This window comes from Neofelis nebulosa, chromosome 4 (genome assembly GCF_028018385.1).
Source record: "Neofelis nebulosa isolate mNeoNeb1 chromosome 4, mNeoNeb1.pri, whole genome shotgun sequence".
Classification (NCBI taxonomy): Eukaryota; Metazoa; Chordata; class Mammalia; order Carnivora; family Felidae; genus Neofelis; species Neofelis nebulosa.
The window spans coordinates 156,624,581-156,643,568 of record NC_080785.1 but is presented as its reverse complement, the minus strand read 5'-3'; the positions used below and the strand labels follow the sequence as shown (position 1 = coordinate 156,643,568).

Below are 18,988 nucleotides of genomic sequence, written 5' to 3'. Positions count from 1 at the left end.
ACGTTTGGCCCTCCGTCTGGCTCACCCTGGCCTTACGAGGCTGGGGGTGTCCGTATTATCTTTATCCTCCTCGGGGGGGCTGAGGCCTGGGGGTGGGGAGGTGGGCCCAGGCCAGGAGGCAGGGCCTTGTTTGGAGAGCTCCTAGGACCGGTGGGTGGACAGGTGGGCAGCTCACTGCATGGACGGGCAGATGACGGACATGTATCTTTGGCCCAGTGAGTGGCAGGTCCGTAGGCGAGAAGTGGGTAGATAGGATCTGGGGCTCTGACGGATGAAGAAGTGCGTGGGGGGCTTGCTAGGTGGGAGACACACAGGTGACCCCCTCGCCATCCCTCCTGCAGAGCGGCAACAAGATCGCCCTGCGGACCACAGCCCTGGAGAACACCTCCATCAAGGTGGGCCCCGCCCGGAAGAACGTGGCCAAGGGCCGCATGGCTCGCAGGAGCAAGCGGAACCGCCGGCGGGAGACCCAGGACCGGTGAGCGAGGACCGGGAGCAGGCTCCCTAGACTGCTGGGGACAGGGGTCCTGACGCATCGGGTCTCTCCCCCTCAGGCGGAAGTCGCTTTTCAAGAAGATCTCAAAACAGTCCTCTGTGCTGCACACCAGCCGGAGCTTCTCCTCCGGCCTCCACCACTCCCTGTCGTCCAGCGAGAGCCTCCCGGGTTCGCCCACCCACAGCCTCTCCCCCAGCCCCACCACGCCTTGCTGCAGCCCAGCTCCCGACGCCCCTGCAGGTAGGTGTGCCCTCCCCCCCCCCCCCCTCCGCCCCGAGGCCACCCTGGGGCTGCTCGGGTCTGTGGGGCCTGACCCCGGTGAGAACGCCGCCGGTGGGGTTTAACAGGAGGGAATGACATGATGTAGGAAGTGAGGGGACCAGAAGGCCCTTTCCAGTCGTTTGGGGTCTGAAAGGCAGGCCTGGAAGTGGTAGGAGAGAGGCGGGAGAGCAGAGAAGAGAGTACCCAGCAGACGGAGCATCGTGGACCAAGGGGGCTAGGCTGCAGGGTTGTGAAAGCAGGGAGAAGGCTGGGAGGGAGGAAGTTGGGAGATGGGTCAGGCCAAGGAGCTGGGCTTAAATTGGTGGGCAGCTGGGAGCTATGGAGGGTGTGTGAGCTAGAGAGGGCATGTTTTAGAAGGGTCTGCATTTTAGAAAGATCATTCCGGGGCAGGAAAGGATGGGGACTTGGCCCAATGTCTGTGAGAGACAGCCAGGGGCAGACACCCCTAGGCTCACTGGGTCAGCATCCAGTGATGGGAGGACGAGGCTGGGGCACCCCTGAGGGGAAGCAGGGAAGGCCTCCTGGAGGAGGCCCCTGCTCCAAGAAGCCCTCTCGACCCCCTCTCTACCCTGACTTCGAGGGGCTGAGGGTATCTGTGCCACCTTTCCTTTCCTCAGACCAGGTATTCTCTGCAGCTGAGGCTTGGGGTGGAGGGGCGGTCACGGGGCAGATGATGGATGCGTTATCTTTGGCCCATTGAGGGGTAGGTCATTAGATGAGAGGTGGGTGGATAGGAACTAGGGCTTTGATGGATGAGTAGGAGCTCACCAGATCTAAGCCAAGGGAACACCTTGCACACATTACAGGAGGCGAGGAAAGCAGGCATACTGGGTGGCCGTAGGCAGAGACGTGGGCTTTGGCAGGCGCTCTCAGGCCCAGGGCCCCACGACAGGGCTGGGGACATGCAGGCTGGTGGCCCTGACCCTCGTCTATCACCCACAGACACCGCATCCCCTCCCAGTGCATCCCCGAGCTCCAGCAGCCCTGCCTCTCCTGCCGCCGCTGGCCACACCCGCCCTAGCTCCCTGCATGGCCTGGCCGCCAAGCTCGGGCCACCCCGCCCCAAGGCCGGCCGCCGCAAGTCTATCAGCAGCATCCCGCCCTCCCCACTGGCCTGCCCACCGGTGCCTGTGCCCCCACCCCGCTCACCCTCGCCCCTCCCCGGGCACCCACCTGCACCCGCCCGGTCTCCACGGTTGCGCCGGGGCCAGTCGGCTGATAAGCTGGGTTCCGGTGAACGGCTGGATGGGGAGCTGGGGCGCCGCGGCCGCGGGCCAGACTCGGAGCTGGTGGTCATGCGGCGGCTACACCTGTCCGAGCGCCGTGACTCCTTCAAGAAGCAGGAGGCCGTGCAGGAGGTGAGCTTCGATGAGCCACCCGAGGAGGCCGCCGGGCCGCTCACCTCTGTGCCGCAGATTGCCGTGGAGGGCGCCGAGGCTGTGCCGGGAGCCCTTGGTCCTGCCGGGAAGGACTGATCCCTCCCACCTGGCCTCCCCCTGGCCTAGAAGCTGGGCTTTTTTTGTGTGCAATGTTTTTTCCGTAAAGCGACTCTTGGATGGAGACTGAGCCACCAGACTGTGACACCCGGAAGGCGAGAAGCCATCTCAGTCCTTACCGGAAAGTAGAGATAGCACCTCCTTCATGTTCCGGTGCAGATCAGGGGCCGTACGTAGGGGCAGGAATGGGGGACAAGGGTGGCACTGTAAATAGCGGCAAATCCCTGCGACTAATTTATTACTTTTTATAAGCGATAGGTAGACTGAGCCACCACTGTGAAGGTGGCTGCCCGGGTCCTGCCCCTTGCACCTGGGACCCCATTTGCAGACGCTGCCCCCTGGGCTGAGAAGGAAGCACTTTGGACAAGTTACGTATGTTTGTGTTTTCTAGGTTTTCTGTATGTTTCAGTTCTGTGTGTGTGTTCCTTGATCCCATCCTGGCCCAGGACCCACTGACCTGAGGGCATACAGGCAAGCTTACCTGTCCGGGCCCAATGCGGATAGGACTTGGAGAGTCTGTACATGATTCCCCTCCACCACAAAACAAAGCAATCCCGATGACGGGCTGGACGCTGAAAGCTACGTCTCACTGTCATAGCCTCTATCCCTAGGCCAGTCTCGCTAGAGTTTGTTTCTAGTCCTGAAGGCTTCAGCCTGGGGGAGGGGGTGTGGGAGCTGGGACCTTGATGGAGGAGCAGAGAGGTCACCCACTCCACAGGGGGACACTGATGCCCTGGGTGGGGGGGGGGGGGGCGGAGAGGCGCAGGCCTCGAAGGGTACTACTGCCAGGGCAGGGGAAGAACGTCCACCCTGGACAAGATTTCACGTGCTCAGTGCCCACCAGGGTGAGCCCTTGACCACGATGTGTCTGAAACACCCTACGGGGGGTTCCCGCAACGTATCGCAGCCTTCCTAGAACGAAATTCGAGTGAGAAACCCAACTGGGGGGCAATGGGGCCCAAGTTTGAACCTTGGCTTCCTCGTGTGGCTCTGGGAAAATGGCTTTCCCACTCTGTGCCTCAGTTTCCTCGTGTTTACAAAACTAATCCCAATGACTATTTATTAAGCATCCGCCCTGTGCCAGACGCTTTTACTCGTGGCTTCTCCCTCAGCCAGCCTTGAGAAGGCTGCAGGTGGAGGTGTCCTCCCCATTTTACGGACAAGAAACCGAGGCCTGGCGAGGGGTGGAGACGGGTCGCGCGATCCCCTGGTAAAAAAAATCATGCAGCCAGGCCCCGTCGTGGGCACTGTCGACAAGGGAGCTTGAACGGAGAGGCTGGTGTCGGATACAGCAGATCCACCCCCAGCTCTCTTCCCCAGGCCGCTGTGTGACACACACTGGGCGTCTCAGAACCGCCACTTCCTCTGTGGAGGTGGCTGGCAAGATCCCTGCGCCCCACCTGATGAGGGCACTTTCCAGGCACGGTAGCCCACTCTGCATCTCTCCCAGAGACCCTCGCCCAGCACTGGCTGGTGCTGGAGCTAGACCAAGGCTGTGCATGACTTGTGCCCCCGCCCCCCGCCCCCCACTTCCATCCTGGAGCTGACCGTGAATAAAAGCCCACGTTTACAAAGAGGAGGCCCAACGTCTGGATTTGTGAAGGGCAAAGAAAGGGGTAAGGGGAGAGAGTGTGGCGGGGACAGGGTGAAAACCGACTTCCTTTGAAGGGGTTTTGAAGGTGGCACAGGAGTTCGCCAGTGAGATTCTCCCTGATGTCTTCTCGGGTCCCTGGCCTCCTCCTGCCCTCTCCCCGAGTACCCATCATAGGCTCTGCTCTTAAAAGCTGCATCCGGACACCGATCTGGGGCCCCGAGCTGTGTTAATAAAACAAACCATCTTTGTGTCCTTTCTATACAAGTCTTCGCTTGAACTGTGCCCGGTCCCCCCACAGTCCCCCACGCCGCACGCGAACCCACCCCAACTCCGTGTTTTTGGGTTACTTCTGGGCAGTACCAGAAGCCCCGAGCCACGCTTCCGAGTGTCTTCGGCTATTCCGGAAACAATCGTCCGTCTCTGGGTCCTCGTTGGGCGTGTTCCCGCGCTCGCTGAGCTGCAAATAGTTCAGCTGTTTCCGGACGCTCTGGGCTGCCATGGAAACGCTTTCAATCCCAGCTTATTTGGCTCTTTCCTGAAAAGCTCAGATTCCTGTGGCGAGCTCCCTTCCCACCCCACCGCCTCCTGCTCCCTGAGCTCGGGGCCGCCTCGCGCCCTTAGGACCCATCCATCAGTTCCGGAAACTGGTGGTCCATCCCTGGCTCTCGACTCACAGGGCCTCCCTCTGGGTCCGAGCGCACGCTCGGTTCTTTGCAGAAACTGCAGTCTCGGGGCTCAGGCTCGGTTCCACCAGTCCCGCGGGGGGACACGCTCGGCGATTTCCGGAATCACTAGGTCATCTCGAAGCCCAGCCGGGCCCCGCCGAGCTTAGGGAAACGCTTAGCTGACGCGATTGCGCTCGGCTGTTTCCGGAAATGCTCGGCTATCTCGTGGCACCCTCTGCCCGCCAGTCCCGCGGGAGGATGTTCGGCTCTTTCCGGAAATGCTCGGCCATCCCCAGGCTCCGCCCCCGCCTCGCTTCACGCGCCTGGCCCGAACGCGCTCGGCCATTTCCGCCGGGGGCGGGCCCGGCTGTTCGGAACCGCGGCGGCTGTGGCGGAGGCGGGGATCCCGCGGCTGCGGCGACGGCGGCCGCGGCGGAGCCACGGGTCGGGCTCCGCTCCGTGTGACGGCGGCCGCGGCGGCGGTGGCGGCCGCGACCAGGTAAGTCCAGGCCGGCTGGCGTGGCAGGCTAGGCTGGGCGTGCGCGCCAATGCGGGGCGCCTAAGCAGAGCGCGGGGCCGAGGTGGAAGTCGGAACGCGAGCGCCTAGCCGCATCGCGCCCCGCGGGAACCGGGGGCCTCCGGGAGCAGGAGGCCTCGGGTTCGACCTGGCAGCGGTGCAGCCTGCCCTGGACGGTGGGGAGAGGAACGCGGTGCCCCCAGGCAGAGATAAGGCGCCGGGACTGCGGCCCCCGATGGAAGGAGGCCCTGCCTGGAGCAGGGCGTCGAGCAGTAATAAGGGGCACCCAGGCTTTGTGTGGGACACAGTGAGATGCAGGAGGGTCGGGGGTCGTCTCCGCTTCCGTTCCCCTGGGGGCTGCCGGGTCCACGCAGGCCCGGGCACGCCTCTGAATACGCGTGAGCGCGCGGGCCCTGCGTCCAGCCGCCGAGCCCCTGGCCAGGCCTGGCCCCTCCACCCGGCCTCTTGGATTCCCCGGGCGCACACACCGGGGCGTGTGCAAACGTGTGCACGTTGGGGCGCGGGGGCCCGGCAGGCGAGCGGATCCAGGCGGTTTCCTGGACGTCCCCTCGCTGGGCCTCAGTTTCCCCACCTGTAGAATGGTGGTACCGGGTCCAGGAAGCGGGTACGTTTGGGCACCCCGGAACGGGGAGCTAGCTTCTCCTCCCTGCAGAGAGTCCCTTCTGGGGCTCTCGTGGTCGGGGGACAAAGCCCCGACCCCTCTGTCTGGCACTCGAGGACCAGCGCGGTCGACGGTGGGTGGCTTTCATCGGGCCACCCTGAACTCTTGGCAAGCAACTTCCCACTGTCAAGCCTTTGCACGTACTATTCCCTCTAGCCAGTACTCTCTCCTATCCTTTCTGAAGACCCGCCCTCTAGAAAAGCACGCCCTCCCCCACTCCCCAGTCTCAGGAAGACCGAACCTGTGGGGCTGAGACTGGGAATGCTGTCCGTGGCGGGCTGTTTCCCCGAGGCTGGGCGCTCCCGGGGCGTGATCACGGATCGCCATGCATCCAGCAGCTTCCCCCTTGGCAGCTGTGATGCCCTCCTGCCATTAACCCTCTCCTGGCTGCATGGAGGTCCCCTTGTCCTCCCATCACCCCCCCCCCTCACGTTTTGAGATCCTACTCTAGGCCCCTCATTGAGCCAAGCTGGAACAGGCACGCACGCACCTTCATTTCTCCCCCCGCAGAGACCTTAGACTCACTCGTTAGTCCTTTGCCCGCGCTGGGGCCTCCAGCTGGACCTGCTTTCCTACCTCTTTGCTTCCTTGCTGCCTCCTGTGTTCAGCTGGCCCGGCCCCTCCTCGGGACTCCCATACTACCCTGAGCATTCCCCATCACGCTCTGCCCACTGGGGGTCTAACTGGCTTCGTGGCCCACTGGTCCGACAAAGACCTCCCTGCGCTGAGCCTCAGTTTCTCCCTCTCTAACAGGGGCGATGAAGAGCGTGCGATATGCCTGGGGCAGAGCTCGCCAGAACCCCAAGGGCTGCTGTTACGCCCATTTTACAGCTGGGGAAACAAGACTAGAGAGGGGCTGGGACTGGCCCAAGGTTACCCAGCGAGGGGATTCCAACCTCAGATTTGGGCCCATCTCTGGGGGTGGGGGTGGCAGGAGCCCGACCCGGCTGACGCTGCCCTGCCCATCTCCCCCTAGGTCGGCGTCCTGGCCAAGCATGGTGACAGCCTGTGCCCTCGGCCCCCTCGTCTGGCGCAGCCGGAAGAGCCGCCAGCCTCGGGCGCCGATGGCCCCCCGTGTGAGGGAGTGAGCAGCCTGGCCCTGCCCTACGGATCGAGGGGGGACGCAGCGGCCGAGTGACCTGAGACCACGCTGCCGACCCCCTCCCACCAGTTGACGGATGGTGGAGCGAGCCATGAGCGACCCATGTCAGGGTCGTGGAATGATGGTGGGAGGCAAGGCATGAGCGACCCCCGTGGTCACCTGTAACTAACTTCTTGGTAGAAATAGTGGTCTCGGTGCCCCAGGCCGACTCAGCGGACCCTCCCCGGCCGTCGCCCCAGCTGATGGGGCCACCGGGGCCCCGAGCAGCAGCTTGACCGCCCAGACCCCACCCTGCCCAGCCATGGCCGGCGCCGAGGGCTTCCAGTACCGCGCGCTGTACCCGTTCCGCCGGGAGCGGCCGGAGGACCTGGAGCTGCTGCCCGGCGACGTGCTGGTGGTGAGCCGAGCAGCCCTGCAGGTGCTGGGCGTGGCCGAGGGCAACGAGCGCTGCCCACAGAGCGTGGGCTGGATGCCGGGCCTCAATGAGCGCACGCGGCAGCGAGGTGACTTCCCCGGCACCTACGTCGAGTTCCTGGGTCCTGTAGCCCTGGCCCGGCCCGGCCCTCGTCCGCGTGGCCCCCGCCCACTGCCCGCCAGGCCCCGGGACGCGCCCCCTGAGCCAGGTGAGCAGCAGGCAGGGGCCCCGGCAGGGGCGGGGGTTCCCTCAGACCCTCAGCTTCCTCTTCTTTCTAGTGAAGCAATGGCACCCCTTCCAGGGGAGGAGGAATAAGGACATGTGGTTGGTCAGCAAGTGTTGACTGCACTGCTGTCGAGGGCTGGGCACGGTTCATGGCGCCGGGGACACAGCGGTGGACACGGGCCCGGCCCTGCCCTTGTGGGGCTCCTGGTGCAAGAAGTGACAAGTGACGAGAAGTGATTAGGTAACGAAAAGGGCTGTGAGGAAGGAGCCTCACAAGGGGAGAGCTGGGGGTGAAGGGCTCCAGGCAGCAAGCACAGCAAAGGCAGAGGCTGAGAGGTAGGGCTGGAGGGGCGGGTTCGGGGAACAGCCCATGGAGCCGAGTGGGAAGGGAAGGGCCACGCAACAGGGGCTGTGCCTCAGGGACTTTGTGGGATTGATTCTGAGCACAGTGGGGAGCGTTCGGCAGGATTCAGAGGTTCACTTTAGCCTCGTCCCTCAGTTTACTGATAGGGTCCCTTGAGAAACCCCCTCTCTGTTGCCCTAAGTTTACCTGGATTCCAAAATGGAGGGAGCCACAGAGCCTAAATAAAGAGGATGGGATGACCATTCCAGGCCATGTAGCACACTGGGGTATGAGGACCCCACATGCCTCCCCCAAAGACCCTTGGCCGTCTACACTTCTGAGGGCACTGGGGGTAGGCTGAAATTGCTGTCTGCTGGGCAGGGCACATGGGTCCCGGCCAGGGAAACCAAGGCTCAGGTTGTGGGGAGGAGGCTGGTTAAGTGCTGAGTGCCTGGTAGCCTGCTCCCCCACCCCCCGCCACAGCAACCCAGGCAGGCCCCGCCTACAGATGGGGAGACCCAGGTGCAAAGGAGTCAAACCACTCACTGTGGGCACATCCCCCAGGGAAGACCAAGGCCCTGGGAGGCGCCATGGCCCCAACCTTTGGCCTGCCCGGTTTTGTGCCAGAGGGACATTGATGCCCCAAGAGGGTCACAGCAGAACCCCACAGCATGGGGCCGAGTTGTGGGGGGGGGGGGGGGGGTGGAAACAGAGGCTGTGGTGTGGTGCTGCTAGGGGTTTGCAGCATCTGGCGCCTCCAGGGCCGGGGCCTACGTCCCGCCTCAGCCTGGAGGAGCAGGAGGCGGCCCCATCCGGGCTCCCAGCCAAAATCTGCCTCTCCCCCTGGTAACAGCCGCCTCCCTCCTCTGCCTGGCCTCGGTCCAGCCACCACACACATGCCCACTCCGAGTGGCTGCCCAGCCCCGCCCTCCAAGTCTTCCAGGACTAGGTGACAGCGCTGGGGCCAGCCCTCTCCAGGCCTCAGTTTCCTCATCTGGCAGCAGGAAGAACTGGTCCTTTGCACGTGCAGGCCCTGCCTCTCCAGGGCCCTAGGACCACCCAGCAACGCGCTGTGGCTGCCCGTGTCCCCTCCGTTCCATCCCACACAGGGAGCTAGTGCACAACGTCAGTGTCGCACCTGGGCCCCCAGAGGGTGGTTGCTCCCTCCCTCAGCCTCAGTTCCCCCATCAGTAAAATGGGGGTGACACCTGTTCTCACGAGACTTCCCTCCCCCGCTTCGCAGAGGAGCCACAGGCAACTTTCAAACCTGTGCCCCCACCCTGCCACCATCACCCACCTCCTCTCCCCTTGTTCTCTCTCTTTTTTTCCTCTTCAGTGTTTTTGATGTAGCTGGGCCTTTCTCCAGCTTGAGGCACCACCTGGCCCATCACTCAGGGAGTCCCCGCAGGCCTGGGCTCGCCCTTGCTGGATGCCAGGGCGTCCCTGCCGAGGGCCGGAGCCGCATCAAATGGTGGCCATGCAGGCAGAGCACGGTCTGAACACAAAGGGCCCGGTGGAACGAGAAACGCGGGCCCAGGAAGGCCTCTGACACCCGCTGGGAAGGGGTTCAGCATTTTTAAAACCGGGAGAAATACTTTTTTTTTTTTTTTTTTAAAGCAAGATGACTTAGAGAATGGAGAAAGGTCCTTGAAATGAGGTGTTCTGACCCGGACAGGGGAGACTGTCCTTTTATTGTCTTCAACCGCTTTGTTGTTCCCACTCAGGGAGAAATGACACCACGAGCCGGTTTCTTACTCGAGGGAACTGAGGCTCAGAGAGGGCGGGTTCTGTACCCAAGGTCGCACAGTGAGCGACGGCAGCACCGCCGTAGTGAATTCCCACGGACTCTGTGGCCTCAAGCAGCAGTGTATTTTCTCACTGTTCCGGAGGCCACAAGTCCAAAATCAAGGTGTCGGCAGGGCCGTGCACCCTCTGGAATGTCTAGGAACGGGTGGTTCTTTGTTTTTTCCAGCCTCCAGCACCTCCAGGTGTTCCTCGGCTTGTGGGCGCATCACCCCAATCTCTGCCTTTGTCTTCACCTGGCCTTCTCTTATAAAGACACCGGTCATTGGATTGAGAGCCCCAAATCTAACATCTCGTCTCAAAATTCTTACCTTAATTGTATCCGCGTACTAAGGTTGTGCAGGTGTCAGGATTGAGATGCGGACATTCATTTTGGGAGACACTAATCAGCCCGCTCTACCTGGTCTCTGAAAGTGTGTAAACCGGTACTTTAACCCAGAAAATCGTTTGCCACCAACTCAACCCTCCCAGCCGCTTCAGCCCGGCCTTTTGGCTTCCAAACGATGGCGGTTCAGATGCCAGGCTCCTGCCTAGACCCGACCCTACCGGGAGCCGCCCAAGCGGAGGTTCAGGCAAAGAAGGCCTGGAGTCCTTCCAGGGACCCCACCGACACGCTGTCCCCTTCTGCCAGGCCTCACGCTCCCTGACCTGCCAGAGCAGTTCTCCCCACCTGATGTGGCTCCCCCGCTCCTGGTGAAGCTCGTGGAGGCCATTGAGCGGACAGGTGAGCCTCCGCCCGGCTGCAACCCATGTATGCTGCTTGCTTATCTCTGGTGATGGGCCACTCATCCTCTCACGGGGCCGCCAGACCCACTCTGCATGGAAAGAAGCTGAGCTTGGATGCTCTGGGCCTCCACGTGGAGGTGGGGCAGTAGTGACTCCTACCGGGTTGGATGGGAATGTGGTCACCGGACCTGCCGTCCGTTGCGTGTGCTGTGCCCTCTGGCACCACCTGTCTCCCCTCCCCCTGCTCTTCCCATCTCTGGGAGGTTGAGTAGCCATCCCAGGCCCCACAAGGGGTACGGGGATGCATGTGAGAGCTGGTCTTGCCATCTGGGGTGGAGCTGACCCACCCCTTACCCTACCCCTCCAGGGCTAGACAGCGAATCCCTCTACAGGCCTGAGCTGCCCGCCCCGCGCACAGGTGAGGGGAAGCTTGGATGGGCAGGGGTTGGGGGAGAGCTGGCCCTGGGCCTCCTTGGCCAACCCTGCCCCCCCCCCCTGCCCCCGCAGACTGGTCCCTGAGCGACGTGGAGCAGTGGGACGCCACAGCCCTGGCAGATGGCGTCAAGGGCTTCCTGCTGGCGCTGCCCGCCCCCCTCGTGACGCCCGAGGCTGCGGCCGAGGCCCGCCGGGCCCTGCGGGGTGAGCCTGGCGGGAAGCCCCGGTGGGAAGGGGGCCGGGGCGGACCGGCGCCGGTCCCGGCCCCGGCTCACCCTGCCCCGGCCGTGTGTCCGCAGAGGCCACGGGGCCCCTGGGGCCGGCGCTGGAGCCCCCGACGCTGCCACTGCACCGCGCGCTCACGCTGCGCTTCCTGCTCCAGCACCTGGGCCGGGTGGCCCGACGTGCCCCGGCTCCGGGCCCCGCCGTGCGAGCCCTGGGCGCCACCTTCGGGCCGCTGCTGCTGCGCGCGCCGCCCCCCTCGCCGCCGCCAGGGGGCGCGCCCGACGGGTGAGGCGCCAGAGGGGGCGGAGCTGAGCCGGAGCTAAAAGGGGCGGGCTTTCAGGGAGGAGGGGCGGGGAGCCTCCGCCCAGGGTGGGGTCTAGGCCGTGGTAAAGGAGTGTGAACGGGGCCCCGGGGTTAAGAGGCCAGAGGTGTTGTGATGCCGGGACTAGTTAGGATAACCGGGGTGGGATCTGTGGTTCCGGGAGGGCCCCAGCAGCCTTGAGACTTGAAGCGATGGGGCCTAGACCGCAGACGAGGCTCGTGGGTGGAGCTGTGCACCTTCGCTTCCGCTCCCCCTCCCACCCTAGGTGTTAGACTCCCGTGTTAGACTCCCGTGTGTTTGGTGTGTGAACATTTATCGAGTGCTAACTGCATACACGTAAACAGGCGGGGGGCCCCCACACCTGCCCGTCTTCTTCCCTACACGTGCTTTCACGTACGTCTGCCGCACGATGCGGGACCCTGTGGAACTGAGACCCTACCTACCCCCTGCGCTCCCCTTCCCCCTAGGACTGAGCCCAGCCCTGACTTCCCGGCGTTGCTGGTGGAGAAGTTGCTTCAGGAACATCTGGAAGAGCAGGAGGTCGCACCCCCAGGTGACTCTCCCCTCTTACTGTTGGGAATCACGAATACTGACCTGGAGTCCTGCCCGCATCAGCAAGCTCTGTTGCAATAGGAGCCAGCCACGGTATACGGTTGGTGCTCAGTGTACATTTCTTTTCCTGTCCCCCAGCGCTGCCGCCCAAACCCCCCAAGGCCAAGCCAGCCCCCGCAGGCCTAGCCAATGGGGGGAGCCCGCCCTCCCTGCAGGATGCCGAGTGGTACTGGGGTGACATCTCCAGGTATGGCCGTGGGACGGGGCCACGTGGCGGGCAGAGCCCGAAGGGCAGGGTCTCCCGGTGGGCGCCCCAATCCTGGGTGTCCCCGCAGGGAGGAAGTGAATGAGAAACTCCGGGACACACCCGACGGCACCTTTCTGGTCCGAGATGCATCCAGCAAGATCCAGGGGGAATACACACTGACCCTCAGGTGGGGGCCTGCCCCTTCAGGGGTGACTGGGTGTGAGAGGTGGGAGGGAGGACACCCAGGGCAGAAGGACAGGGGTTGCCTGGAGAGTGGGGCACGTGCGGTGTCCAGACGGCTGGGGATCCCACGGGCTGCTGACACCCCTCTCGCCCGCCCCTAGGAAAGGCGGGAACAACAAGCTGATAAAGGTCTTCCATCGTGACGGGCACTATGGCTTCTCAGAGCCGCTCACCTTCTGCTCCGTTGTGGACCTCATCACCCACTACCGCCACGAGTCGCTGGCCCAGTACAATGCCAAACTGGACACGCGGCTCCTCTACCCGGTGTCCAAGTACCAGCAGGTCTGCGGCCAGGGTGGGAGGACAGTGCCAGCCTCCGGCACAAGTGTCCCAGGCCACTTCTCTGATCACCCCGGGTGTCCCTAGGACCAGATCGTCAAGGAGGACAGCGTGGAGGCGGTGGGCGCCCAGCTCAAAGTCTATCACCAGCAGTACCAGGACAAGAGCCGCGAGTACGACCAGCTCTACGAGGAGTACACACGCACCTCCCAGGTACCACAGGCCTGCACACGTGGGGAGACCCAGGCGTGGAGGGGGCGGCGGTGAGGCCGTAGGGACAGCCGTCTGCTTCCAGGTCACAGAGCAGTCATCAGCACCCGGAACTGCCCTAAAGGCAGAAATCAATGCATGTGTTTTCAAAAAAGGAAGGCACCAGCCAGCCTCCTGGGAGCAGCTGAGTCAGGACCTAGAAAATGCCTTGGTGGAGCCTCTGCGTTTCTCGGGGCCTCACTTTCCCCATCTGGAACCGCAGACTGGAACCGCGGGTCTTCCTTATTTCTCCGTAACCCCTCAACTTGGATGTTATTCCGAGTGATGATAACCTGACAAAGAGTTGATGGAGACAAAGGGTCAGGCGATCACGGGAAAGAGCAACATCTTTTAAAACAGGGAAGGGGGATGGGGCGCCTGGGTGGCTCGGTTGGTTAAGCATCTGACTGCGGCTCAGGTCAGGATCTTCTGTGAGTTTGAGCCCCGTGTCGGGCCCTGTGCCGACAGCTCGGAGCCTGGAGCCTGCTTTGGAGTCTGTGTCTCCCTCTCTCTCTGCTCCTCCCCCACTCGTGCTCTGTCTGTGTCTCTCTCAAAAATAAACATTAATTTTTTTTTTTTAAACGGGGAAGGGGGAGGGAGGTTTTATCACTCAAAGACTGTTAATAATCTACTTCTGTAAGTTGAGACGCAGCTTATTCAGACTGGACATCCCATTTCAGGCAGAGAATATCTCGGTTCCCCCTGCCATCCCCGAGGAATTTCTTTCTTGTCCCCTTTTTACTGATGGGTCATCTGAAGCTCTGAGCAGACAAGACGCCTGCCTGATGGGTGATGAACATTGTGATCCTGGGAGTGACTTAGGGCCCCTGAGTCTCAGTTTCCCCATTAATAGCTCTCGCTTTGTAGGAAGCTCTTGGCAGGTTCTACAAGATGATATATTGAAAGTACTCCATGTAACATGTACCCTGAGAGGGAGCCCCATGCCCTGTATGTAGCAACTAGATTTGTCATTTTTTCTAATTTTTTAAATTTATTTTGAGAGAGAGAGAGTGCACGTGAGCAGGGGAGGGACAGAGAGAATCCCAAGCAGGCTCTGTGCTGTCAGCATGGCACGCTGAAGGCACACTGTCGTGCAGCTCTCAGACCTAAGCTTCCGGCAACTTAGGCGTGAGATCATGACCCGAGCCAGTACCCAGAGTTGGACGCTTAACCAACTGAGCCACCCAGGTGCCCCTAGATTTGTCTTTAATTCTCAGCAGTGCTAACAGATCCAGGTGTTTGTAGGGTACCCAGAAGAGAGGATCTAAAGGGAGAGTGGGTTTGGGGAGTGGGGTTCTGAAGGCTGAATAGGAGTCCGTTCAGTACAGGAGGAGCTAGAGGAATGACGCACCTGATGGAGGGAACAGCGTGAGCAAAGTCTCCATATCAGAGTGGGGATCTGCCTTCACCCCTCATGAGGGATTTGAAAGGAATCCCAGCAGGTGCTAAGAGTCCCCCCCCCTCTCCCCCCCCCCCCCCCCCCGCCATGTCAGGAATTACAGATGAAGCGCACAGCAATCGAGGCCTTCAACGAGACCATCAAGATCTTTGAAGAGCAGGGCCAGACACAAGAGAAGTGTAGCAAGGAGTATCTGGAGCGCTTCCGGCGTGAGGGCAATGAGAAAGAGATGCAGAGGTGAGTCGGCTCCTCTGCTCTGCCCTACCTCCACCCTACCCTGACCTGGCACAGGGCGCTTGGGGAAAGAAAGGAAACAGAGGGGACACCCCGAGTTCCAGGGGGAGGGAGGGTCGTTTGAAATGGGCTCTGAAGGATGAATAGGAGTTCACGGGAAAGAAATCAGGGACGCAGCAGTGCAAAGGCGTAGAGGCTGGGGCGCCGTCTGAGGCCTCAGAGCCGCCCCTCCCACAGGATCCTGCTGAACTCAGAGCGGCTCAAGTCTCGCATCGCCGAGATCCACGAGAGCCGCACGAAGCTGGAGCAGGAGCTGCGGGCACAGGCCTCCGACAACCGGGAAATCGACAAGCGCATGAACAGCCTCAAGCCAGACCTCATGCAGCTCCGCAAGATCCGAGACCAGTACCTCGTGTGAGTGCCTGGCTCTGTGCTCGGCTGCAGAGTCCCTCGTGAGTTCAGGCACATCTGGCGGGGTGATCTCTGCCGGGGCCTCACTCTCGTTGCCTCCACCAAGCGGCCCCGCCTTGCCCCTGAGACCCCTCGTCTGTCCCCGAGCCCCCGCCCCCGGCCCTGTCGATCAGACCCCTCCTAGCCCCCCCCCCCCCTGCCCCGGGAAGGGCTACCTAGGTACGGGTCGGCCTCAGCCTCATAGTGGTCTGTGAAATGGGAACACTGTTCCCACGGAGCTTGGTCACTGGGAACCTCCAGCAGAAGCCAGTCTGTGGATGCTAACCGCGCGGCCTAGCGCACGGGAGGGTCGCAGCAGCCCCAGCCCGAGCTGAAATCGTGCCCCTGCCCCCCCCCCCCCCCGAGCCGCCGAGGGCTTCCTCAAGGGCTTCTCTCTCCCGCCTCCCCCTGAGATGCGTACGTGTACCTGCCGTGTGCCAGGCACTGTGCTGAGTACCGTGTGCACGTTAGCTCATTCAGTTCTCTCAAAGTTCTTTGTAAAGTTGGCCCTTAACAGCTGAGGGAAACTGAGGTACGGAACAGAGCCCCCCCACCCCCCGTGTGAAGGCACACTGCCGTGCAGCCCTCAGGCCGAAATTTCTGGTAGCGATAAGACCTTGCTGGGGTGGCCCATTCTAGGAGTCGGGTAAGTGTTAAAGGAAACATAGTAAGTGGGGGGCTTCCCTGGAAGGTCCCCGGCGCCAAGCTGTCCTTGACCAAGCCAAGGCTGACCCCTTGTGGCAACCGGCGGTATTGCACCCAGAACCTGCACTCCTGTAGGCCGGTCCTTGCCTCCGGCCGGGCTGCCCTGACCCACTGTGGGCTAGCCTGCCTGTGCTGCTCTGTTCCCCTCCCGGCAGGGTGGAATGAGCCTACCTTTCCTCTTCCTCCAGGTGGCTTACCCAGAAAGGTGCCCGGCAGAAGAAAATCAACGAGTGGTTGGGGATCAAAAATGAGACCGAGGAGTAAGTGGACACCCGATGGGGGCCCGGGAAGGCTTCCCGGAGGAGGGGGCCGATTTCGGTGGGTTTTGCAGGACGAGTAGGAGTTCACCAGGGCAGGTGAGTCGTCCAGGCGGCAGGAGAGCCTCAGAGGCTTGTGGGTGAGTGACCAGGGTCCCTCCCTGCTTCCCCCCGCAGCCAGTATGCGCTGATGGAAGACGAGGATGACCTCCCCCACCACGAGGAACGCACGTGGTACGTGGGCAAGATCAACCGCACGCAGGCTGAGGAAATGCTGAGTGGCAAGCGGGATGGCACCTTCCTCGTCCGCGAGAGCAGCCAGCGGGGCTGCTATGCCTGCTCTGTGGTGTGAGTGCCTGGGGTGGGGGGGGCGGGGGGGAGCCGGGAGTGAGCGCAGGGGTGGGGGATGTGCGCGTTCCTCCTGAGAGCTCTCGCTGAGCACCTACTGGGTGCTAGACCTTGGGAAGACGGCCAGGAAGAAGCTCCCCGCCCCCCCCCCTTCCACAATGGCTGCCACAGGCAAGGGAGGAAGCTAAGGCAGGAGGCGGTGGCATCCAGACCAGGGTGGGTGGGGTCCAGGACGTGGGGAAATGCGCGTCCAGCGCCAAGGTCACCTGGTGGGAGTAGCGGGAACAGGGAGAGCCCGGGAGGAGCGCACCTGAGCGCCCCCTTCGCCTGCGCCTGCAGGGTGGACGGCGACACCAAGCACTGTGTCATCTACCGCACGGCCACCGGCTTCGGCTTCGCGGAGCCCTACAACCTGTACGGGTCGCTGAAGGAGCTGGTGCTGCATTACCAGCACGCCTCGCTGGTGCAGCACAACGACGCGCTCACCGTCACGCTCGCCCACCCCGTGCGGGCCCCCGGGCCTGGGCCCCCGCCGGCCACCCGCTGACCACCGAGCACCGGCCCGGAGCGGTCACCCCCGGGGCCCGGAGGCTGGGGGGGCAGTCCCATCCTTCTGCCTCTGTCCCTTCTTCCGGGTTTTCTGTCTGTCTGTCTCCGTTAGGAGCCTCTTCCTGTCTCTCTTTCCATCTCTCTTTCTGAGCCTCCCTCCGTCTCTCCCTGTCACCCTGTGTCTTTCCCTCCCCACCTGTCGGTCCTTCTCTCTGTCCCTCTGTGTCTCCGGGTTGGGGGTCCTACCTCCCCAACCCCATACCCGCCTCCTCCATGGGCACTGCCCTCCCCACGGCTCTGGCCACCCCTAATCCTGTGCGCCCTGCCCACCAGAGCCCCCACCCCCACCCCCGGGGTCCCCGAAGCCCCACCTGGCTGCACCTGCCATGTTTACAGAGGCCCCTGGGCTGTGCGGCCCCAGCCTGGGTGCCCCGATTTTTAAGCCATAGACCTGGGGTCACGGCAGGAAGGAACTTTACTTGGCCACTTCCAAGAACTTCGGCTGGGACATTCTGGGCCGGGCGGGACCCGCCCCCAGACCCAACTTCCCCTCCAAACCCTGAAGTGAAACCACCACTTGGTTATCCCCCCCACAGGGGCCACCGGCCAAGAAGCAACGCCCCAAAATGAAAAGAGTTAAAAATAAACTCACAAGCCAGCCCCACCCGGCACCAGGCCTCCCAGAAATAGAGGCCCCCGGCACCGCTTGGGCGGCTGAGACGCATCACTGCCCATGGCATCTCTACTCAGTGTAGGTTCAAGGCTTCTCCTCGATCATGTTGGGTTCTGATTTGATTTTCTCTTGACTGTAAAGCCCCTTTTTTCTCTCCTCTTTTGGGATGAGAGCCCTGGTTTTCTACACTACCCGTGGACCCCCCCCCCCACCTCCTGCCTGCCCAGCTAGGCTGTCAGGCAGGTTTTGTATAGTACGTTGATACTGATATGGATATAAAACATCGAACGTGTGGATGCTTCTGTTGTTGGTGACGGGACTTCTCTATGACTCCCGTGTGCTGGGGACCCTGGCATTCACAGGGTCACACAGACCCGGCAGCCAGTGAAGGCTGACAGTCCTCCCTCCCTCCCTCCCCGCCACCCGGTTTAGCTGCTTGTGACCAGAGAAGTTGAGAGACCTGCCCAAGGTCACAGGGCAGAGAGGCTCAAACCCTGAGCTCTGCCCTGCGCCACAGCCTCCTCAAGGCACCCCAGACTCCAGCCCGGCTTCTCACCAGCATCCAGGCTGTCCCCCAGGTTTGAGTCCCAGCCCACGGCCACCAGCCAGGCTCTCAGGAAAGCCGCCTCCCCTCTGATGGGCAGCTTCGTCATTGCCAGGTGGGGTCGATAGCACAACCCTCTCATCACACGCAGAAGCCCCCCCCCCCCCCCCCGCCATGTCCTTAATGCCCTCAGTGCCAGCCCCTCCCTGCTGACTCTCCTCTGACCCCCTCCACACCCACCCCTGACTTTCAGGCCTCCAGGTCGCAGAGGACATTGACCTGGGGCCTCATGGTGTCTTTGACCTTGACCAGTCGCCATCCTCCCCTCCCCAAGGTCCCGGTCTCTCAGCCCTCCCCTCTCCTCCCCCCTCCCCCTACGGAGAGTAAGCTTTCTGCCCTCTCCCCTCCGGGCCGCGGCACCTGTCAGGGCCCAGCATGCCTGCAGCAGCCCAGGATAAATGAACAAAGCTGCCCTCTGAACCGTTTCTCACTGGGCTCCCAGGGGCAGGACCTGCCTCCCTTGGCCTGAGCGCCCGGGCTCTCCCCAGGACTGCCCCTGCTGTGCCCTGTGAGTGATTCCAGCCCAGACGCTGTCTCCCCTGTGGTCTTCACCCAGTGCGTGGGGGAACACAGGATAAAGGTCACCTTCTAGGTCCCATGACACCAGCAGGCTGAGCCTGGAGACAAGAGATAACAGCCCACATGGCCTCCAGCCAGGTGCCTGCACTCAGCCACCTGCTATGTTTCCTTGGGACAGTCCCCCCCCCCCCCCCTTTCTGATCCTCTCCCCAGAGGATCTGACCCTCAGATTCCTCTCACCAAGTAGGATCGATAGTTGCTACTCCCACCCCCAAGAGCAAGTCTCTTAAGGCTTGGATAAGCAAAGGAATGAGGTTACCTCTGGGAATTCATCCAATCGGGCTGGGGCCTA

At 62.4% G+C, this 18,988-nt stretch overlaps 2 protein-coding genes and 1 long non-coding RNA gene across 27 annotated transcripts in view; 2 read left to right on the top strand and 1 right to left on the bottom strand.

The window, feature by feature from the left end:
• The window catches only part of MAST3 (microtubule associated serine/threonine kinase 3), a 37,173-nt gene extending 33,323 nt beyond the window's left edge, over nucleotides 1-3,850 (top strand). For all 25 annotated transcript variants that reach the window (XM_058727458.1, XM_058727457.1, XM_058727450.1 and 22 more), the window contains 3 exons: nucleotides 342-478; nucleotides 555-736; nucleotides 1,721-3,850. In XM_058727458.1, the coding sequence (XP_058583441.1) occupies nucleotides 342-478; nucleotides 555-736; nucleotides 1,721-2,253 (852 nt within the window). In that variant the 3' untranslated portion in view covers nucleotides 2,254-3,850. The remainder of the gene's footprint in view (nucleotides 1-341; nucleotides 479-554; nucleotides 737-1,720) is intronic.
• LOC131510376 (uncharacterized) lies at nucleotides 3,841-4,812 on the bottom strand. The gene is made up of 2 exons (XR_009261023.1): nucleotides 4,192-4,812; nucleotides 3,841-4,089 (listed from the first exon to the last, which is right to left on the bottom strand). It is a non-coding gene; the product is annotated as an uncharacterized LOC131510376 (long non-coding RNA).
• A 63-nt stretch (nucleotides 4,813-4,875) lies between these two features.
• On the top strand, nucleotides 4,876-17,805 carry PIK3R2 (phosphoinositide-3-kinase regulatory subunit 2). Its single transcript, XM_058727467.1, has 16 exons — nucleotides 4,876-5,032; nucleotides 6,709-7,457; nucleotides 10,252-10,344; nucleotides 10,714-10,764; nucleotides 10,854-10,985; nucleotides 11,081-11,291; nucleotides 11,796-11,881; nucleotides 12,019-12,127; nucleotides 12,216-12,314; nucleotides 12,472-12,652; nucleotides 12,737-12,862; nucleotides 14,392-14,534; nucleotides 14,769-14,945; nucleotides 15,875-15,946; nucleotides 16,121-16,291; nucleotides 16,631-17,805. Exons 2-16 carry the CDS (start codon nucleotides 7,136-7,138, stop codon nucleotides 16,836-16,838), a joined length of 2,181 nt encoding a protein of 726 aa, XP_058583450.1. The 5' UTR covers nucleotides 4,876-5,032; nucleotides 6,709-7,135; the 3' UTR covers nucleotides 16,839-17,805.
• Nucleotides 17,806-18,988: the final 1,183 nt, after the last annotated feature.